Source organism: Pongo pygmaeus, chromosome 1, assembly GCF_028885625.2.
Source record: "Pongo pygmaeus isolate AG05252 chromosome 1, NHGRI_mPonPyg2-v2.0_pri, whole genome shotgun sequence".
NCBI classification, from domain to species: Eukaryota; Metazoa; Chordata; class Mammalia; order Primates; family Hominidae; genus Pongo; species Pongo pygmaeus.
In genome coordinates, this window is record NC_072373.2 from 170,859,566 (window position 1) to 170,877,013 (window position 17,448).

General features: G+C 38.8%; 1 protein-coding gene across 11 annotated transcripts in view; it reads right to left on the minus strand.

Annotated features, from left to right (window-relative positions):
• FGGY (FGGY carbohydrate kinase domain containing) overlaps positions 1–17,448 on the minus strand; it is a 464,965-nt gene that overhangs the window by 296,009 nt on the left and 151,508 nt on the right. For all 11 annotated transcript variants that reach the window (XM_054485483.2, XM_054485541.2, XM_054485491.2 and 8 more), the window contains one exon: positions 7,975–8,090. In XM_054485483.2, coding sequence (XP_054341458.1) covers positions 7,975–8,090 — 116 coding nt within the window. The remainder of the gene's footprint in view (positions 1–7,974; positions 8,091–17,448) is intronic.

Consider the following 17,448-nt stretch of genomic DNA (forward strand, 5'->3'; position numbering starts at 1 on the left):
TTGTTGCCATTGCTTTTGGTGTTTTAGACATGAAGTCCTTGCCCATGCCTATGTCCTGAATGGTATTGCCTAGGTTTTCTTCTAGGGTTTTTATGGTTTTAGGTCTAACATTTAAGTCTTTAATCCATCTTGAATTAATTTTTGTATAAGTTATAAGGAAGGGATCAAGTTTCAGCTTTCTCCATATGGCTAGCCAGTTTCCCCAGCACCATTTATTAAATAGGGAATCCTTTCCCCATTTCTTGTTTTGTCAGGTTTGTCAAAGATCAGATGGTTGTAGATGTGTGGTGTTATTTCTGAGGGCTCTGTTCTGTTCCCTTGGTCTATATCTCTGTTTTGGTACCAGTACCATGCTGTTTTGGTTCCTGTAGTCTTGTAGTATATTTGAAGTCAGGAAGCGTGATGCCTCCAGCTTTGTTCTTTTGGCTTAGGATTGTCTTGGCAATGTGAGCTCTTTTGAAGTAGTTTTTTTCAGTTCTGTGAAGAACTTTAATGTGAACTTTAAAGTAGTTTTTTTCAGTTCTGTGAAGAAAGTCATTGGTAGCTTGATGGGAATGGCATGGAATCTATAAATTACGTTGGGCAGTATGGCCATTTTCATGATATTGATTCTTCCTATCCATGAGCATGGAATGTTCTTCCATTTGTTTGTGTCCTCTTTTATTTCATTGAGCAGTGGTTTGTAGTTCTCCTTGAAGAGGTACTTCACATCCTTTGTAAGTTGGATTTCTAGGTATTTTATTCTCTTTGTAGCAATTGTGAATGGGAGTTCATTCATGATTTGGCTCTGTTTGTCTGTTATTGGTATATAGGAATGCTTGTGATTTTTGCACATTGATTTTGTATCCTGTGACTTTGCTGAAGTTGCTTATTAGCTGAGGAGATTTTGGTCTGAGACAATGGAGTTTTCTAAATATACAATCATGTCATCTGCAAAGAGGGACAATTTGACTTCCTCTCTTCCTAACTGAATACCCTTTATTTCTTTCTCTTGCCTGACTGCCCTGGCCAGAACTTCCAACACTGTGTTAAATAGGAGTGGTGAGAGAGGGAGTCCCTGTCTTGTGCCAGGTTTCAAAGGGAATGCTTCCAGTTTTTGCCCATTCAGTATGATATTGGCTGTGCGTTTGTCATAGATAGCTCTTATTATTTTGAGATATGTTCCATCAATACCTAGTTTATTGAGTTTTTCGCATTAAGTACTGTTGCATTTTGTCAAAGGCCTTTTCTGCATCTATTGAGATAATCAGGAGGTTTTTGTCTCTGGTTCTGTTTATGTGATGGATTATGTTTATTGATTTGCATATGTGGAACCAACCTTGCATCCCAGGGATGAAGCCCACTTGATCATGGTGGACAAACTTTTTGATGTGCTGCTGGATTCGGTTTGCCAGTACTTTATTGAAGATTTCTGCATCAATGTTCATCAGGGATATTGATCTAAAATTCTCTTTTTTGTTGTGCTTCTGCCAGGCATTGGTATCAGGATGATGCTGGCCTCATAAAATGAGTTAGGGAGGATTCCCTCTTTTTCTATTGATTGGAATAGTTTCAGAAGGAATGGTAGCAGTTCCTCTTTGTAGAAGTCAGCTGTGAATCTGTCTGGTCCTGGACTTTTTTTGGTTGGTAGGCTATTAAATATTGTCTCAGTTTCCGAGCCTGTTACTGGTCTATTCAGGAATTCAACTTCTTCCTGGTTTAGTCTTGGGAAGGTGAATGTGTCCAGGAATTTATCCATTTCTTCTAGATTTTCTAGTTTATTTGCATAGAGGTGTTTATAGTGTTCTCTGATGGTAGTTTGTATTTCTGTGGGATCGGTGGTGATATCTCCTATATCATTTTTTATTGCATCTATTTGATTCTTCTCTCTTCTTCTCCTTTATTAGTCTTGCTAGCAGTCTATCAATTTTGTTGAACTTTTCAAAAAACCAGCTCCTAGATTCATTGATTTTTGGAAGGGTTTTTTTTGTGTGTGTCTCTATCTCCTTCAGTTCTGCTCTGATCTTAGTTATTTCTTGCCTTCTGTTTGCTTTTGAATTTGTTTGCTCTTGCTTCTCTAGTTATTTTAATTGTGATGTTAGGGTATCGAATTTAGATCTTTCCTGCTTTCCCTTGTGGGCATTTAGTGCTATAAGTTTCCCTCTACACACTGCTTTAAATGTGTCCCAGAGATTCTGGTACGTTGTGTCTTTGTTCTCATTGGTTTCAAAGAACATCTTTATTTCTGCCTTCATTTCATTATTTACCCAGTAGTCATTCAGGAGCAGGTTGTTCAGTTTCCATGTAGTTGTGCAGTTTTGAGTGAGTTTCTTAATCCTGAGTTCTAATTTGATTGCACTGTGTTCTGAAAGAGAGTTTGTTGTGATTTCTGTTCTTTTATATTTGCTGAGGATTGCTTTACTTCCAACTATGTGGTCAATTTTGGAATAAGTGCAATGTGGTGCTCAGAAGAACATATATTCTGTTGATTTGGGGTGGAGAGTTCTGTAGATGTCTATTAGGTCTGCTTGGTGCAGAGCTGAATTCAAGTCCTGGGTATCCTTGTTAAGCTTCTGTCTTGTTGATCTGTGTAATATAGACAGTGGGGTGTTAAAGTCTCCCATTATTATTGTGTGGGAGTCTAAATCTCTTTGTAGGTCTCTAAGGACTTGCTTTATGAATCTGGGTGCTCCTGTATTGGGCACATATGTATTTAGGATAGTTAGCTCTTCTTGTTGAATTGATCCCTTTACCATTATGTAATGGCCTTCTTTGTCCCTTTTGATCTTTGTTGGTTTAAAGTCTGTTTTATCAGAGACTAGGATTGCAACCCCTGCCTTTTTTTGTTTTCCATTTGCTTGGTAGATCTTCCTCCATCCCTTTATTTTGAGCCTATGTGTGTCTCTGCACGTGTGATGGGTCTCCTGAATACAGCACAGTGATGGGTCTTGACTCTTTATCATATTTGCCAGTCTGTGTCTTTTAATTGGGGCATTTAGCCCATTTATATTTAAGGTTAATATTGTTATGTGTGAATTTGATCCTGTCATTATGATGTTAGCTGGTTATTTTGCCCATTAGTTGATGCAGTTGCTTCCTAGCATCAATGGTCTTTACAATTTGGCATGTTTTTGCAGTGGCTGGTACCGGTTGTTCCTTTGCATGTGTAGTGCTTCCTTCAGGAGCTCTTGTAAGGCAGGCCTGGTGGTGACAAAATCTCTCAGCATTTGCTTGTCTGTAAAGGATTTTATTTTTCCTTCACTTATGAAGCTTAGTTTGCCTGGATATGAAATTCTGGGTTGAAAATTCTTTTCTTTAAGAATGTTGAATATTGGCCCCCACTCTCTTCTGGTTGGTAGAGTTTCTGCTGAGAGATCCGCTGTTAGTCTGATGGGCTTTCCTTTGTGGGTAATGTGACCTTTCTCTCTGGTTGCCCTTAACATTTTTTCCTTCATTTCAACCTTGGTGAATCTGACAATTATGTGTCTTGGGGTTGCTCTTCTTGAGGAGTATCTTTGTGGTGTTATCTGCATTTCCTGAATTTGAATGTTGGCCTTCCTAGGTTAGGGAAGTTCTCCTGGATAATATCCTGAAATGTGTTTTCCAGCTTGTTTCCATTCTCCCCGTCACTTTCAGGTACACCAATCAAACGTAGATTTGGTCTTTTCACATAGTCCCACATTTCTTGGAGGCTTTGTTCGTTTCTTTTTACTCTTTTTTCTCTAAACTTCTCTTCTTGTTTTATTTCACTCATTTGATCTTCGATCACTGATACCCTTTCTTCCACTTGATTGAATTGGCTATTGAAGCTTGTGCATGTGTCACGTAGTTCTTGTGCCATGGTTTTCAGCTCCATCAGGTCATTTAAGGTCTTCTCTACACTGTTTATTCGAGCTAATTCTTCATCTAATCTTTTTTCAAGGTTTTCAGCTTCCTTGCGATGGGGTTGAATATCCTCCTTTAGCTCGGAGAAGTTTGTTATTACCGACCTTCTGAAGCCTACTTCTGTTAACTCGTCAATGTCATTCTCCGTCCAGCTTTGTTCCGTAGCTGGCAGGGAGTTGCGATCCTTTGGAGGAGAAGAGGCGCTCTGGTTTTTAGAATTTTCAGCTTTTCTGCTCTGGTTTCTCTCCATCTTTATAGTTTTATCTACCTTTGGTCTTTGATAACGGTTTTGGTGTGGATGTCCTTTTTGTTGATGTTGATGCTATTCCTTTCTGTTTGTTAGTTTTCCAACAGCCAGGTTCCTCAGCTGCAGGTCTATTGGAATTTGCTGGAGGTCCACTCCAGACACTGTTTGCCTGGGTATCACCAGCGGAGGCTGCAGAACAGCAATACTGCAGAACAGCAAATATTGCTGCGTGATCCTTCCTCTGGAAGCTTCATCCCAGAGGGGCACCCAGCTGTATGAGGTGTCAGTCGGCCCCTACTGGGAGGTGTCTCCTATTTAGGCTACACGGGGGTCAGGGACCCACTTGAGGAGGCAGTCTGTCCAGTTCTCAGAGCTCAAACACTGTGCTGGGAGAATCACTGCTCTATTCAGAGCTGTCAGACAGGAACGTTTAAGACTGCAGAGGTTTCTGTTGCCTTTTGTTCAGCTACGCCGTGCCCCCAGTGGTGGGGTCTACAGAGGCAGGCAGGCCTAGATGAGCTGTGGTGGGCTGCACCCAGTTCGAGCTTCCGAGCTGCTCTGTTTACCTACTCAAGCCTCAGCAATGGTGGAAGCCTCTCCCTCCATTCGATCTCGGACTGCTGCACTAGCAGTGAGAGCAAGGCTCCGTGGGCATGGGACCCGCCGAGTCAGGCGCGGGGTATAATCTCCTGGTGTGCCATTTGCTGAGACTGTTGGAAAAGCCCAGTATTTGGGTGGCAGTGTCCCAATTTTCCAGATACAGTCTGTCACGGCTTCCCTTGTCTAGGAAAGGGAAATCTCCCCCACCCCTTGTGCTTCCCGGGTCGAGGAAACCCATTTTAAAAGCAGTCTCCCTCCTCTCAAGAAACTGTCTCCTGCCCTTTATCTTCATTTCTGCCTCTCTCTTAACACTTACTAACTTCCTGGACTTGGAATTTACATTTGTTCTTTGCCTGGCTTCCCTGGTCCCAAATAAAGGAATGATCTATAAGCTAATACAGTGAATCCCTTTATATGACAAACCCTGTTAGTAATGTAAATAATCACTCTATAATTCAGCCATGTTGCACAAATGAATTTTCATAAAGTGGGCTACCCCAATAGTAGAACAAAGAGATTTTCCCAGGAATTAAAAAGGCAACCGCGGCATGCTGAAATGGCACCTGCATAATCAATTAGAACAGGTGGGATGTTGCTTATCTTCCTAAGGTCCTTTCTCCCTGCTGATCTCTTCCTTCCCGTTTGCTTTTGATAGATATTTAGGATTAGATAGGTAACTGGGGAATTATTCATGTGGAACTAAAGGTCAAAATTTATTGACACAGATCAGTTTGTTGGATCATTTCATTGAACACAGATCATTTTATCAGTAGGGCTATATAATCTCCTACCCCAAATCTGTTTCGTTTTTCTCCATCAATTCTGAACATTAAGTCAACTTGTGCGGTTTCAACTGTAAAGAAATTTCTATTCAATTGTAAATAAATTTCTACTATATTCTTTTGATGCACAAAACCATTTTTCCTTACTTTGTATAATGTTCCCAAACCAAGCCATCCAAATATCTCCTTGAAAGAAGGCATTAGGTAGCAACATTTTAGCTTTAGAAACTTGCATGTTGTTACTTAAAACCCTGTAAATTTTTTCTCCTGTCCTTGAAATGCACCATATAAATATTGCATTTGATCCTTAACTTACACTTCATAAATAATTCATTTTAAAAATATTCCTCCATAAGACCATCAGTTGCTGAGGTGTTCAGTTTTCGGGGAAAGCATTTATTTACTGCATGGGCCCAGGAAGCCTGGTAAAGGCTTGGCTAAAAGCTCCACATGGAGCAAATTATGGTAATTGTATTAATGCTCAAATCCAGGACGCTCAATGCTCAAATCTGCTAAAAGGTTTTACACTATATTGCCCACATCTTGACGGGCAATGAGGCCACTGGAAATGTTTAACACTTCATAGGGAGGCTTCTGAGATTCATTTTTCATAGTTCCAAGAATTGCTAAAGAATGTCTAGAGGTAGTTTCCAGAGGAGTTTCTGAAAGTCACAACTGAGAATAAACAGCCTCTTAAACATCTTCTTCTTTGGGTTCAGACTGAAACTACAAGCTCAAGTCCCCAGAAGTGAAAATCAAAGGAAACATCACACAATTAATTTTGATAAATGGGTAAGTTCTAATTCACGTACAGCAATATTCTGCTTAATGATATGTCTCCTTAGGACATCCATTAAAAATCCATTAACTTAACAGGGAAAAAATCTAATAAAGTTACTCTGGAAATTTTCTGCTAGATTAACATTATGGACTTCTAATGAATATTTCTTGTAGATACTGCTACGTTAGCAGAGCTAATATACTAATTAAACATGTGTCGTGTGAGGCAGGAAAGAGGAGCAGAAAAATATAAAAATAATCAGAAAATCAGAGTTGAAGTTGTACCCAATTGCCAAAGATAATGTTAAAATCAGTAAATATCATTACAGATTTTTAAAGGAAAGAGTGCCAACCTCCTAGTAGCAAGCATCTCAATATTTTAATCAAAAAGTCACTGAGATATGAAAATAAGCCATGCCCTGTGCTAGGACAGGAAATACAAAGGTAAATAAGTGAAAATCCTTACGTCAAAGAGCTCACAGTCTAGTGAGGAATCAAGACACATATACAGGTAATCAATATACACGCTAATAAAGCTATGTTTAACATACCATGGGAATATTCAGCAAAAAACAACTAATTTTTTGAAGGGCATATACATTTTACAAATCACTTAAACCATTAGGTAACTGAAGCTGAAATTTGTGTTCCAGTAAAATATTAGTTCCTTCTAGGTCCTCCCACTAGGAGAATTTCGATCCTGACTTACCATTTATTGATTCCATGCCTGGTTAGGCAAGGTTACTAATCTCTCTGATTCTCATCTGTAAACATGCAACAGTGCTTTTGTCAGAAGTTGTGAGAAATATATAAAACAAGGTACACACAAGCACAGAGAAATGTACTTGGGACATAGAAGATGTACTTTACTACCCACATAAAAGGCCTTAGTCTGAGACCCTAAGGCCTTCGTTAGGAGCAACTGACTCGTTCCAGTTTCTGTTTTTTTCTAGATTTTCTAATTTTAATCTTTTTAGCTTTATTTTTTGCCTGTTCACAGCCTTGCCTTGTTCTATGAACCTAATTTGTAAAATTATTTTTGTAGTACTGACTGGAAGCAGTCCATACACAGCCCCTTGAGTATGCTATTCCCAAGCTGCTCCTTGCAAGTATCTTCCTCGGTCTAGCCCAATTTTTTTTTTTTTTTTTTTTTACCCTCAAGACAGAGTTCTGCTCTGTCTGTTGCCCAGGCTGCAGTGCAGTGGCATGATCTCAGCTCACTGCAACCTCCTCCACCTCCCAGGCTCAAGCAATCCTCCCACCTCAGCCTCCAGAGTAGCTGACACTACAGACACGTGCCACCAGGCTGGGCTAACATTTGTATTTTTCTTGCAGAATTGGGGTTTTGCCATGTTGCCCAGACTGGTCCCGAACTCCTGGGCTCAAGCAATCTGCCTGCCTCAGCTCCCAAAGTGCTGGGATTACAGGTGTGAGCCACCACGCCCAGTGCAATTTCTGATTCTATATTTCAATGCAGATTTTCGTAGCACGTATCTCCACTCAGCTCACATAAATCTTAAGGCAAGAGCCTACTAATCATAGCCTACCCATCATAATTAACTCATTTGTCTTGGAAAAAGTGAACTTCATTCCTGTATTTTCATGCATACAAAAACAAGAAACATACAAACCACAATAACAACAAACCCATCAAGATCCTCCAATGCACATAATCACTCTACAGATGTTTTATTCTTTTACCTATTTTGCTGTAATTATCTGCAACAAAGTCTTCCAAACCAATCATTTTCCAGAAACTGTCGTCCCAGCCCTTCTCTGCTGAATATGTCCACTTACACACCAGGGAGCAGAGAGACCTAAGAAAATAGAAGAGATATAGAACCGATCACATGAGTGAGGCTTCCTTTATATTTTGCAAAATACCAATCCAGGTATCTGCAGAGGTATTAAAGAAGTGGAATAAGCCAATGTAGATAATGACACATCCGTGCTTAGGTAAAAAGTCTCCATGGATACCTGTTAATTATGGATAGTACCTTCCTTCACTTTCAAAAGTCTCAGCCCTGGCTGGGCACAGTGGCGCACAACTGTAATCCCAGCACTTTGGGAGGCTGAGGCAGGCAGATAACTTAAGGTCAGGAGTTGGAGACCAGCCTGGCCAACACGGTCAAACCCCATCTCTACTAAAAATACAAAATTAGCCAGGCGTGGTGGTGGATGCCTCTAGTCCCAGCTACTCGGGAGGCTGAGGCAGGAGAATCGCTTGAACCCAGGAGGCAGAGGTTGCAGTGAGCCAATATCGTGCCACTGCACTCCAGCCTGGGCAACAGGGTGAGACTCTGTCTCAAAAAAAAAAAAAAAAAAAAAGTCTCAGTACTTTATTTGGGTCCAGATTAAACTATCTGTATATGAATATTTGTATTTACATCTATGTTTATATGACATTTGTGAGATAATGAGAAATTATAACCTTGCTATTTGATAAAAATTTTATTATGAAATTTTAGATATGATATTGGTAGTTGTGGTTATGTTAACAAAAGGCTCCTTATCATTTATGTTTGTATAAGATATATAAAATCTGGAATGTGCTTTAAGTAACATGAGAAGGAGAAGTAAATGGCATGTAGCTAAGGGCAGGATTGGTCATGGGCGGTTGTTGGGACCGAGTGATGGGTTCATGGGTGTTAATTATACTACTCTCGCTACATGTTCAAAAGTTTCTATGATAAAAAAAAGTTCTTAAAGTGTCTGGTGGAGATAATAACTGATATGGTCATCCCAGTCTAAAGCAATATTTAATAGGAGGAAGACTTGAATGTTAGATGCTTTCCTTTCCAGCTACATTTCTCATCAATTTACCCTTAATATTCTATAGTCTAACAATAAAAAGTTACTTGCAGTTCTCCGAAGAAAGTCATGTTCTTACGTACTTCAGTGCCTTTGCCCTACCCCCATCTGTTGGGAAAACTCATCCCAGCTTCTTCACCATGATAATTCAAACTCTTACTTTAGCCTAGGCTGAGATGCCAGTTCTGGGTTAGGCACTCCTCTTCTGATTTCCCAGAGCATGGAGTATGTCTTCTACCATAGCCCTTATCATGCTGGGTAAGTAACTGCTTCTTCATGTTGCTCCCCTACAGTCTTATTGCCTTACAATCTGTTCTCCAAATTGTGCCCAGGGCAAACTTTATAAAATAAAATATTTTATGTCAATCTCTGATTAAGATCCTTCAATTGCTACTCACTAACTTCAGGACAAAGTCCAATGCATAGCAGGGCTTAAAGAACCCTTTGTGATATGACTGTGTCCATCTCCACAGTCACTCCGTTCTGGCCATCCTCACCCTTGCCTTCTCATTCTGCAATATGGAATTATTTGGAGTTTGCTATAGTGAGCCTTGATTTCCCATTTTCCTGTGTACTGAACCTTTTGCTTCATTATTCCTGGAATAGTCATCCCCATTATGCATCTAACTCTTAGTTAGCCTTCATGACTCAGCTCAGATTGTCCTTTTTCAGGAAGCCCCAATGAAGGGCAGACTGAGGGAAAAGCTTCTTCTCCAAGTTCCAGTCTGGACATACCTTTATCTTAATTTACCATAGTAACTGTCTTTGCCCATTCATTTCACCATCTCTCCCACTAAACCAGCAACTCCGTCAGCACAGAATCAGCCTTACTCTTCTCTGTATCATAAATACCTCATTCACATTCAGGATTATGACAAGCCACAATGAATACTGACTGAATGGAAACATTAAAGAATGAATTGTTTGTCCATTACATGGTAGGTAAATGGTAAACCTGGGAGCTCATGCAATTTTAAAGATAACCCAAAACCTATCTCACAAGGACAATAGTCTAGCTGTATCTCCTTCAGTCATTCACATAGATTCATGCATTCACTCACTCACTTAATAAATGTTTAATATTCAGTTACTATGATCCTGGCACTATACTAGGATCCAGGAAACCAGTGGTATGCAAAATATCTAGTCTTTTGTAGTCACAGAAACTGAAAGTTTAATTGGGGAGACAGAAATTGATGAAATAATCACAACTAAAATCATATACTAACAAATAGCCATAAATACGCTGAAGGAAGTAGAGGGAGAAATGAAAGCCTTTAGTGGAAGAATCTGACATAATCTGGTGGGAGACGGGGAGGAAATATCAAGGAGGGGTCCATAGAGGAGGTAGCACTGAGTGAGGCTTAAATGTCTTTTGAAAGCCAACAAATGTCACTTATCATTAATGATTTTCTTACATGTGGCACAGATCACAGAACACATTGAGCTATGCTAAGTGGCATAAATATACTGAAGGAATGCGAGCACTTCTAGAAACATGCTAAATTATTCATCTTTTTTTAAGCAACATACATCTTTAATAAGTGGAGAAGGCAGCCCACCTATGTAACATGTTCTGAAGAGTATACAATATGCTAACTCCTCCTAGCATATGACACCTGAAATTCCAACTTTTGGGGAGGTATGATAGCTCCCTGGCAAGAGTAACATTAGGGAGCAAAAGGCAGTATAGAAGGATTGTTTCCAATGATCCAATCACATAGGGTAACTCCTCAATCCCCAGATGTCCCCATTCTTGTCTGTAGAGTGCTGGGCCTCTACTTTGACTTTTCCTTCCGTCTTAATGGATTATTACTCCTTTCACCTATCTTTGTCTGCTTGGTAAACTCCAATTTGTCCTTATGGTCCAGTTCCAATGTCAGCTCCTCTGTGAAAGTTTCTCTACTACCTCCAAGCTAAACTCGTGGCTCTCTCTCTTGAGGTACCATTGTTAAGTTTAAAATATTGCACTGTATTTCTCAACAGCTGATAAAGGTTGAGTTCATGGCCCTAAGTCTTCATCTCTCCACATACCCACACTCTTTGCCACGTAACTTTGTAGTACTGCACCCTCCTCCTCCTGTCCCCCACACCGTAGGCAGGGCTTCCTTTCCTACCTCTGATTCTGATTCCTTACCTCTGAATTCTGATTCTGTCACATGACTGAATTTAGCCAAAATAAGGAAGCAGAAGTAACTGCATGCCAGTTCCGAGTCTAAGCCTCAAGAGATTCTATGTGTTTCTGCTTGTTATCTTGCACCTCTGGCACTGCCACGAGATCATTCTAGGCTAGTCCACTGGTCCCATGAGGAGGATAAGAAAAACATGGAGCAGGGCAATAGCCAGCTATGCTCAATCTGGATCAGATACCCCCAGGTTGTCTTGGATCAATGTGGATCAGTCAACCAAGACTCCAGTGAGTGTGTCCAACTGAGACCAGAAGGATCGCCTAGCACAGCACAGCCTAAATGAGCTGTCCATGAGTCAAATAAATGATTACTGTATTAAACTAACATGCATTGGTTGTGGTTCATAATACAGCAATAGTTTAAAAACTCAACACTTCACAGCATAACTAAGTTTTTCCAAGTAGATTTTTTCCCCAATAAAGGGAAAGTTAGGCATGTCTTGGTCTTTACAAGAAGTTAAAATAAAAGAGTATGCCTGGAGTGAAGATGACTACAGAAGTTTTATGGCTACAGATGCCTCTGGCAACTCCCTCCTTCATCAGGATTATTCAAACAATATTAGGGTCCAATTCATTGAGTTTCTTTAAATCAAACTGATGGGTAATATGGATGTGCTATTAAGCAGCAGAACTGGTAAAGTTTAGTGAGTACAACTGAAGCCACAGGTACTCCAAAACTCTCCAGGAGAGAGAGAAAACATAGGACTTTGTTTATATTGTTAGTGGGTAAAGGCAAGGTACTACTAGCAGAAAAAAGGGCTTACCCCTCCCTGAGTCTTCTATTAAGACCAGTTTTGACATTTCCTAAAGTGTTTTAGCAACTTGCCCTCTTTGGATAACTATTCACCTTCAGGCAAGCTGTACCTACTAGTCAGCCCCACCCAAAGGTTTGTAAAATTAGAATTAGAGATAGGGGCCTTACAGAGTCAGGGCTACACAGGCAGTCCGAGTTGCTTCTAAGATTGGCAGCTAGAGAGGAGTGCTGCTTCCACCAAGGGTGCTCTAAGAGGAAAGAAGGGGCCACTTGCTGTTGGCCGGTTGGGTGACTGCCAGCCCAAGTGCCAGGGCAGGAACTGATGTACATTTCACTGCTTTCAGACTTGTTAATGCAGAATAGGCTGCATTATATATATAGACATATATACTAAAAACGTATATGAAAGTCAAAATAGCATTTATCAATGAGTAGGCAAAACAAAAACATTAACTAATTAATGGGAGTAGTTCACCTGAGAGACCATATAGAACATCTACAAGATGCAAGTCCCACAGAAGTAGAAATGATGAAAAACATGGTAGAATATTTTAATGATGAAAACAATGAGAAATCAGAAGAATGCAAAAAATTCTTTCTGGAAGTATAAACACTGATTTTAAGTTTAAAATTTCCACAGAAGAACTAAAAAATCACTGACACTAATGAAAATCAAATTAATGCTCTGGAAGACCAAGTAAATGAAATATCTTACTACAAGTAGCAAAGATACAAAGAGATTGACATAATGATGGAAGAGATAAGAGGTCTGGAGGACAGATTCCAGAAGCCTAACATGAGAATAACAGAAATTCCAGAACAGATTTTGTGTTTTTTAGGAGAGAGAAAAGGAATAAAAAAAAAAAAAAAGAAAAGAACAGATGAGGGAGATATTATAATTAAATGAATACAGTGCTAGGTATTTTATTATACTGAACTGAAGTAAGATTTAAGCCCACAGATTAAAAGTCTCATTAAGTCCAGGAAGTAAATCCAGGAAACACTTGAATTTCAAGAGTAAACAGAAAATTATACAAGCTTCCAGACAGAAAGAATAGGTTACTTACAAAGGATTAATCCTAGCTAAGGGAATTCTCATCTACAACTCTGGAATGTAGAAGACACTGGAATAATGTACAAACTATTACGAGAAACTGATTAAAGAATCCTATACCCAGATAAAATATTATTTAGCTGTAAGGGGCAAAAAAAACATTTTCAACACACAAAGATTCAAAAAGTAAACTTCTCATAAGCACTGTCTGAGGACAATACTTGAGAAAGAGTATAACCAAATAACAATTGATTTGGAGCAGCTTTCTCAGTATGGTGGAAATCAAAGACTAGAGGAACCAGTAGACACTGAGATCCTCTCTCACTCTCTGCGTGTGTCTCTTTCATGCATGTATGTATATATATGCATGTATGTGCACAATTTGCTTAAACATATACGTATATGCATAAAAATATATACATATATGTATTTAAATCTAAGTGGATAATAATAATGTAAGCAGGAATCTGTAATATTGAGTTTTCTTAAAATACAATAGGCCTGCTATTCTAGAAAACAACAACAACAACAAAAAAAACTTAGTAACAGTCTGGAACTGAAAATAAACATTAAGCAAATATTAAGTAAGAGTCTAGAGAAGGGGTACACAGAAAACGTTTCTTGAAATACATACACATGTTTAGGCAGAACATAAGTTTATTGTTGGTTGTAAGGAATGAGAATGTAACCACTAATAGAAACAAAAAACTTAGTAGAACTATCAAAGTAACAAGGAATAAAAGGGAATAAAGAAAAAATTAACAAGCCAGTGAAACCAATAAACCACACAAAACAAAAAGGAAAGGGAATGGGGAGTGATGTAATATAAATAGAAAACAAAATAAGATGGAACAAATAAGGTCAATTATCTCAGTATTTCATCAAATATGAATGGACTAAATTCCACAACCAGTTAAAAGATAAGATTAATCATACTGTGGTAAAAATTAAGCTATACCTTGTTTATAATTCAGATTTTTTAAAATGTGATACAGTTTTCTTTCAAAAATGTTCTACAACAAATACAAACAAAAAATTTTTAAATGACAATATATGTATCAAAGTAGAATCAAGATCAAAAATATTAAACAAGGAAAAGAAGAATATTTCATAATGACAAAATGCTCAATCCAAGAAAACTACCATTCATAATATTTTATGAACCAAACAATGTAGCATGAAATATATGAAACGAGAGGTTCTAAAATTTAAAAAGCATTTGAAAAAAGACAATTCTATTCAAAGATGTTATTGTACTTTCAGAATGTGAAGAGACATGTAAACTATAAGAGTAATAATAGCTATTATTATTACCACTGGGGAATTAAAGGGTATTAATACAATCAACAAACTCAATTCTGTATACTCATATAGGAGGAGGGAGAAGGAGAATACTTTATAATTCATGCAGAAACTACATGGGTTAAAGATACCAAATGGAAATATGAACCCACACAAAGGAATGAAGAGTATCAGAACTGCTAAATATGTGAGTAAATATAAGAGACATAAATTTTCCCTTCTCAAATTTCTTTAAAAAAATTGAATTTCAATCTTTATACAAACCAATGCATGAACAAATCATATGAGAATAATAGCACAAATCACAGGAAGATATGAAAGTGTATTATATATAATGAGGCATCAAAATTATTTTAAGGTCGACTGTGATAACTGAAAGATGCATATTAGAAACTGGCAAGAGGTAAAACTTTTTAGAGATAGAATGGAATACTAACAAATATTTAAGTAATCTGGAGAAGACAGGAAAAGGGAATAATTATATAGAATATATGGAACAGAGAAAAAGAAAATAGATTAAAACCCAACCAATAAATGTAAATGACCTAAAACCTCCAGTGCGAAGGCAGAGATAATAAAGCTGAATAAAAATAAAACCCAACTATATGGAGTTTAAAAGAAACTTATTCTACTTTTTAGAGAAGAGCTCACTCTATTACACAGGCTGGAGTGCAGTGGCATGATGAGGACTGACTGCAGCCTTTAACTCTTGAGCTTAAGGAATCCTGCCACCTGAGCCTCCTGAGTAGCTGAGACTATAAGCACACACCACCATGCCCAGATTACTTTTTCTTTTTTTATTTTTTAGAGATGGGGGTCTCGCTATGTTGCTGAAGCTGGTCTCCATCTGCTGGCCTCAAGCAATCATCCTGCCTTAGTTTTGTGAGTAGCTGGGATTACAGGTGTGAGGTGAGTCGCAGTGCCTGGATAAAAACAAAACAAAACAACAAACAAAAAATACTTATTTTCAATATTAAAATGCAAGATAAATTAAAGAGTAAAAAGATGCAAAAATACGGTATGCAGGCTGGGTGTGGTGGCTCACGCCTATAATCCCAGCACTTTGGGAGGCTGAGGCGGGTGGATCACAAGGTCAGGAGTTTGAGACCAGCCTGACCAACATGGTGAAACCCCATCTCTACTAAAAATACAAAAAAAATTAGTTGGGCATGGTGGTGTGCGCCTGTAATCAGCTACTCAGGAGGCTGAGGCAGGAGAATTGCTTGAACCTGGAAGGCGGAGGTTGCAGTGAGCCGAGATTGTGCCATTGCACTCCAGCCTGGGGGACAGAGCAAGACTCAGTCTTAAAAAATAAATAAATAGATAAGGCATGCAGATACTAATAATTAATAAGCTGAGGTACCTATATTAATATCAAAGTAGACTTAAGAACAAGAAATGTTACCAGGAATAAACAGGTACATTACATATTGAGAAAAGGGTCAATTCACCAAAAAGACTCATAAAGAAGAAATCATAATTTTTAGAAAGCCAACTTGAACTCAGCTAAAATTAGATCTTTTCTCCTTTTGTTTTGGCCTAGCACTAGCAAACATGTAATGCAAAAACTGTATATGAAATCAAGGATTCATGACAGAATGTGGTCACCTAAAGCTGCCCTTGTTTTATAGGTTTGCCTGAAATTCCAGTGGTCTCAGCAGCCCATGGTGATGAAAGGATCTGGCCCACTAAAGGAGTCCAGAATCATGGACTATTTTAGGCATGAGTGTGTATGAGTGGGGAAGAGCAGGAGGCACTGAAGGATCTATCTCATTATCATAAAAGAATGTTATTATTTTATTTCTTGATGCTCTATCTGGCCTTCTGGAAATTTCAGTATATAAGGTCAGGCCACAGCCTCCCACAGCAGGGTCCATATCTGCCTTTTTCATCAAGTTATGTGGATGAATAAGCACAATGCTACTCTGGCAAATTTTGAGAGCTCAATGCATGTTAATTAAGTGAATGAATAAAAACCTTCAGATCTCAGTTACAGAAGGAAGCTTTCAGGTTCCTAATCATTTTTTAATTGCTTCTATTATAAAGCCTAGATCTTTAGATACTGCTCTGTATGCAGGCTAGAGAAGAGACAAAAGTTAGACTCCTGGAGTGCATGAAGCAGAACACTGGGTTCCTTGCATAGACCATTAACCTCAATGGAACCAGGAGAGCCTTCCAACAATGCTCTCCTGGTTTTGCCTACCTCACATTCCTCCCATCACCTACTGCCCAAGACACAAATGCATGCCAGATCTCTAGCAGACCTTCTTTTCTATTTCAAAAAGTACAAAAACAAAAAGAGGCTTCTGATTAAAGATGCCAGATTGACTACACGTGTTGACCTCCACGCCCTTTAAAAATTCCAACAAAATGGTTGTACAAGAATGTTTCAAAGAGGCAAAAACCCACAATGAGAACAGGATAGAAGATGACAGCATCAAAAATCTAAAAGCCAAAAGCCATGGTAGTAGTAACTCTCTTGGTAGACTTGAGAAAGGTAAAACCTAAATAGCAGCAGGAAAAACCCAGAACCAAAATGATTACCCTACAGAGACCCAAAAAGTTCAGGAGGTGGTGGTGCTCACCACCCCTGAAAGTGAGGATAAAAGTGAGGCTAAAAACAGCAGATGGTACAAAAAGTATGTTTAGGAAGTAATTAGATCCCATGTGACCTCACTATTAGCAACTAGGGTACTACTTCTCCCACACTACGGAAGAAGAGTACTAAGGTCCAACGTATTAGTCCATTTTCACACTGCTGATAAAGACATACCTGAGACTGGGTAATTTATAAAGAAAAAGAGGTTTAATAAACTCACAGTTCCACGTGGCTGGGGAGGCCTCACCATCATGGTAGAAGGTAAAAGGCACGTCTTATATGGCAGCAGACAAGAGAGAAGGAGAACCAAGTGAAAGGGGTTTCCCCCTTATAAAACCATCAGATCTTGTGAGACTTATTCACTACCATAAGAACAGCAGGAGGAGAAACAGCCCCCATGATTCAATTATCTCCTACTGGGTCCCTCCCATGACACATGGGAATTACTGGAGCTACAATTCAAGGTG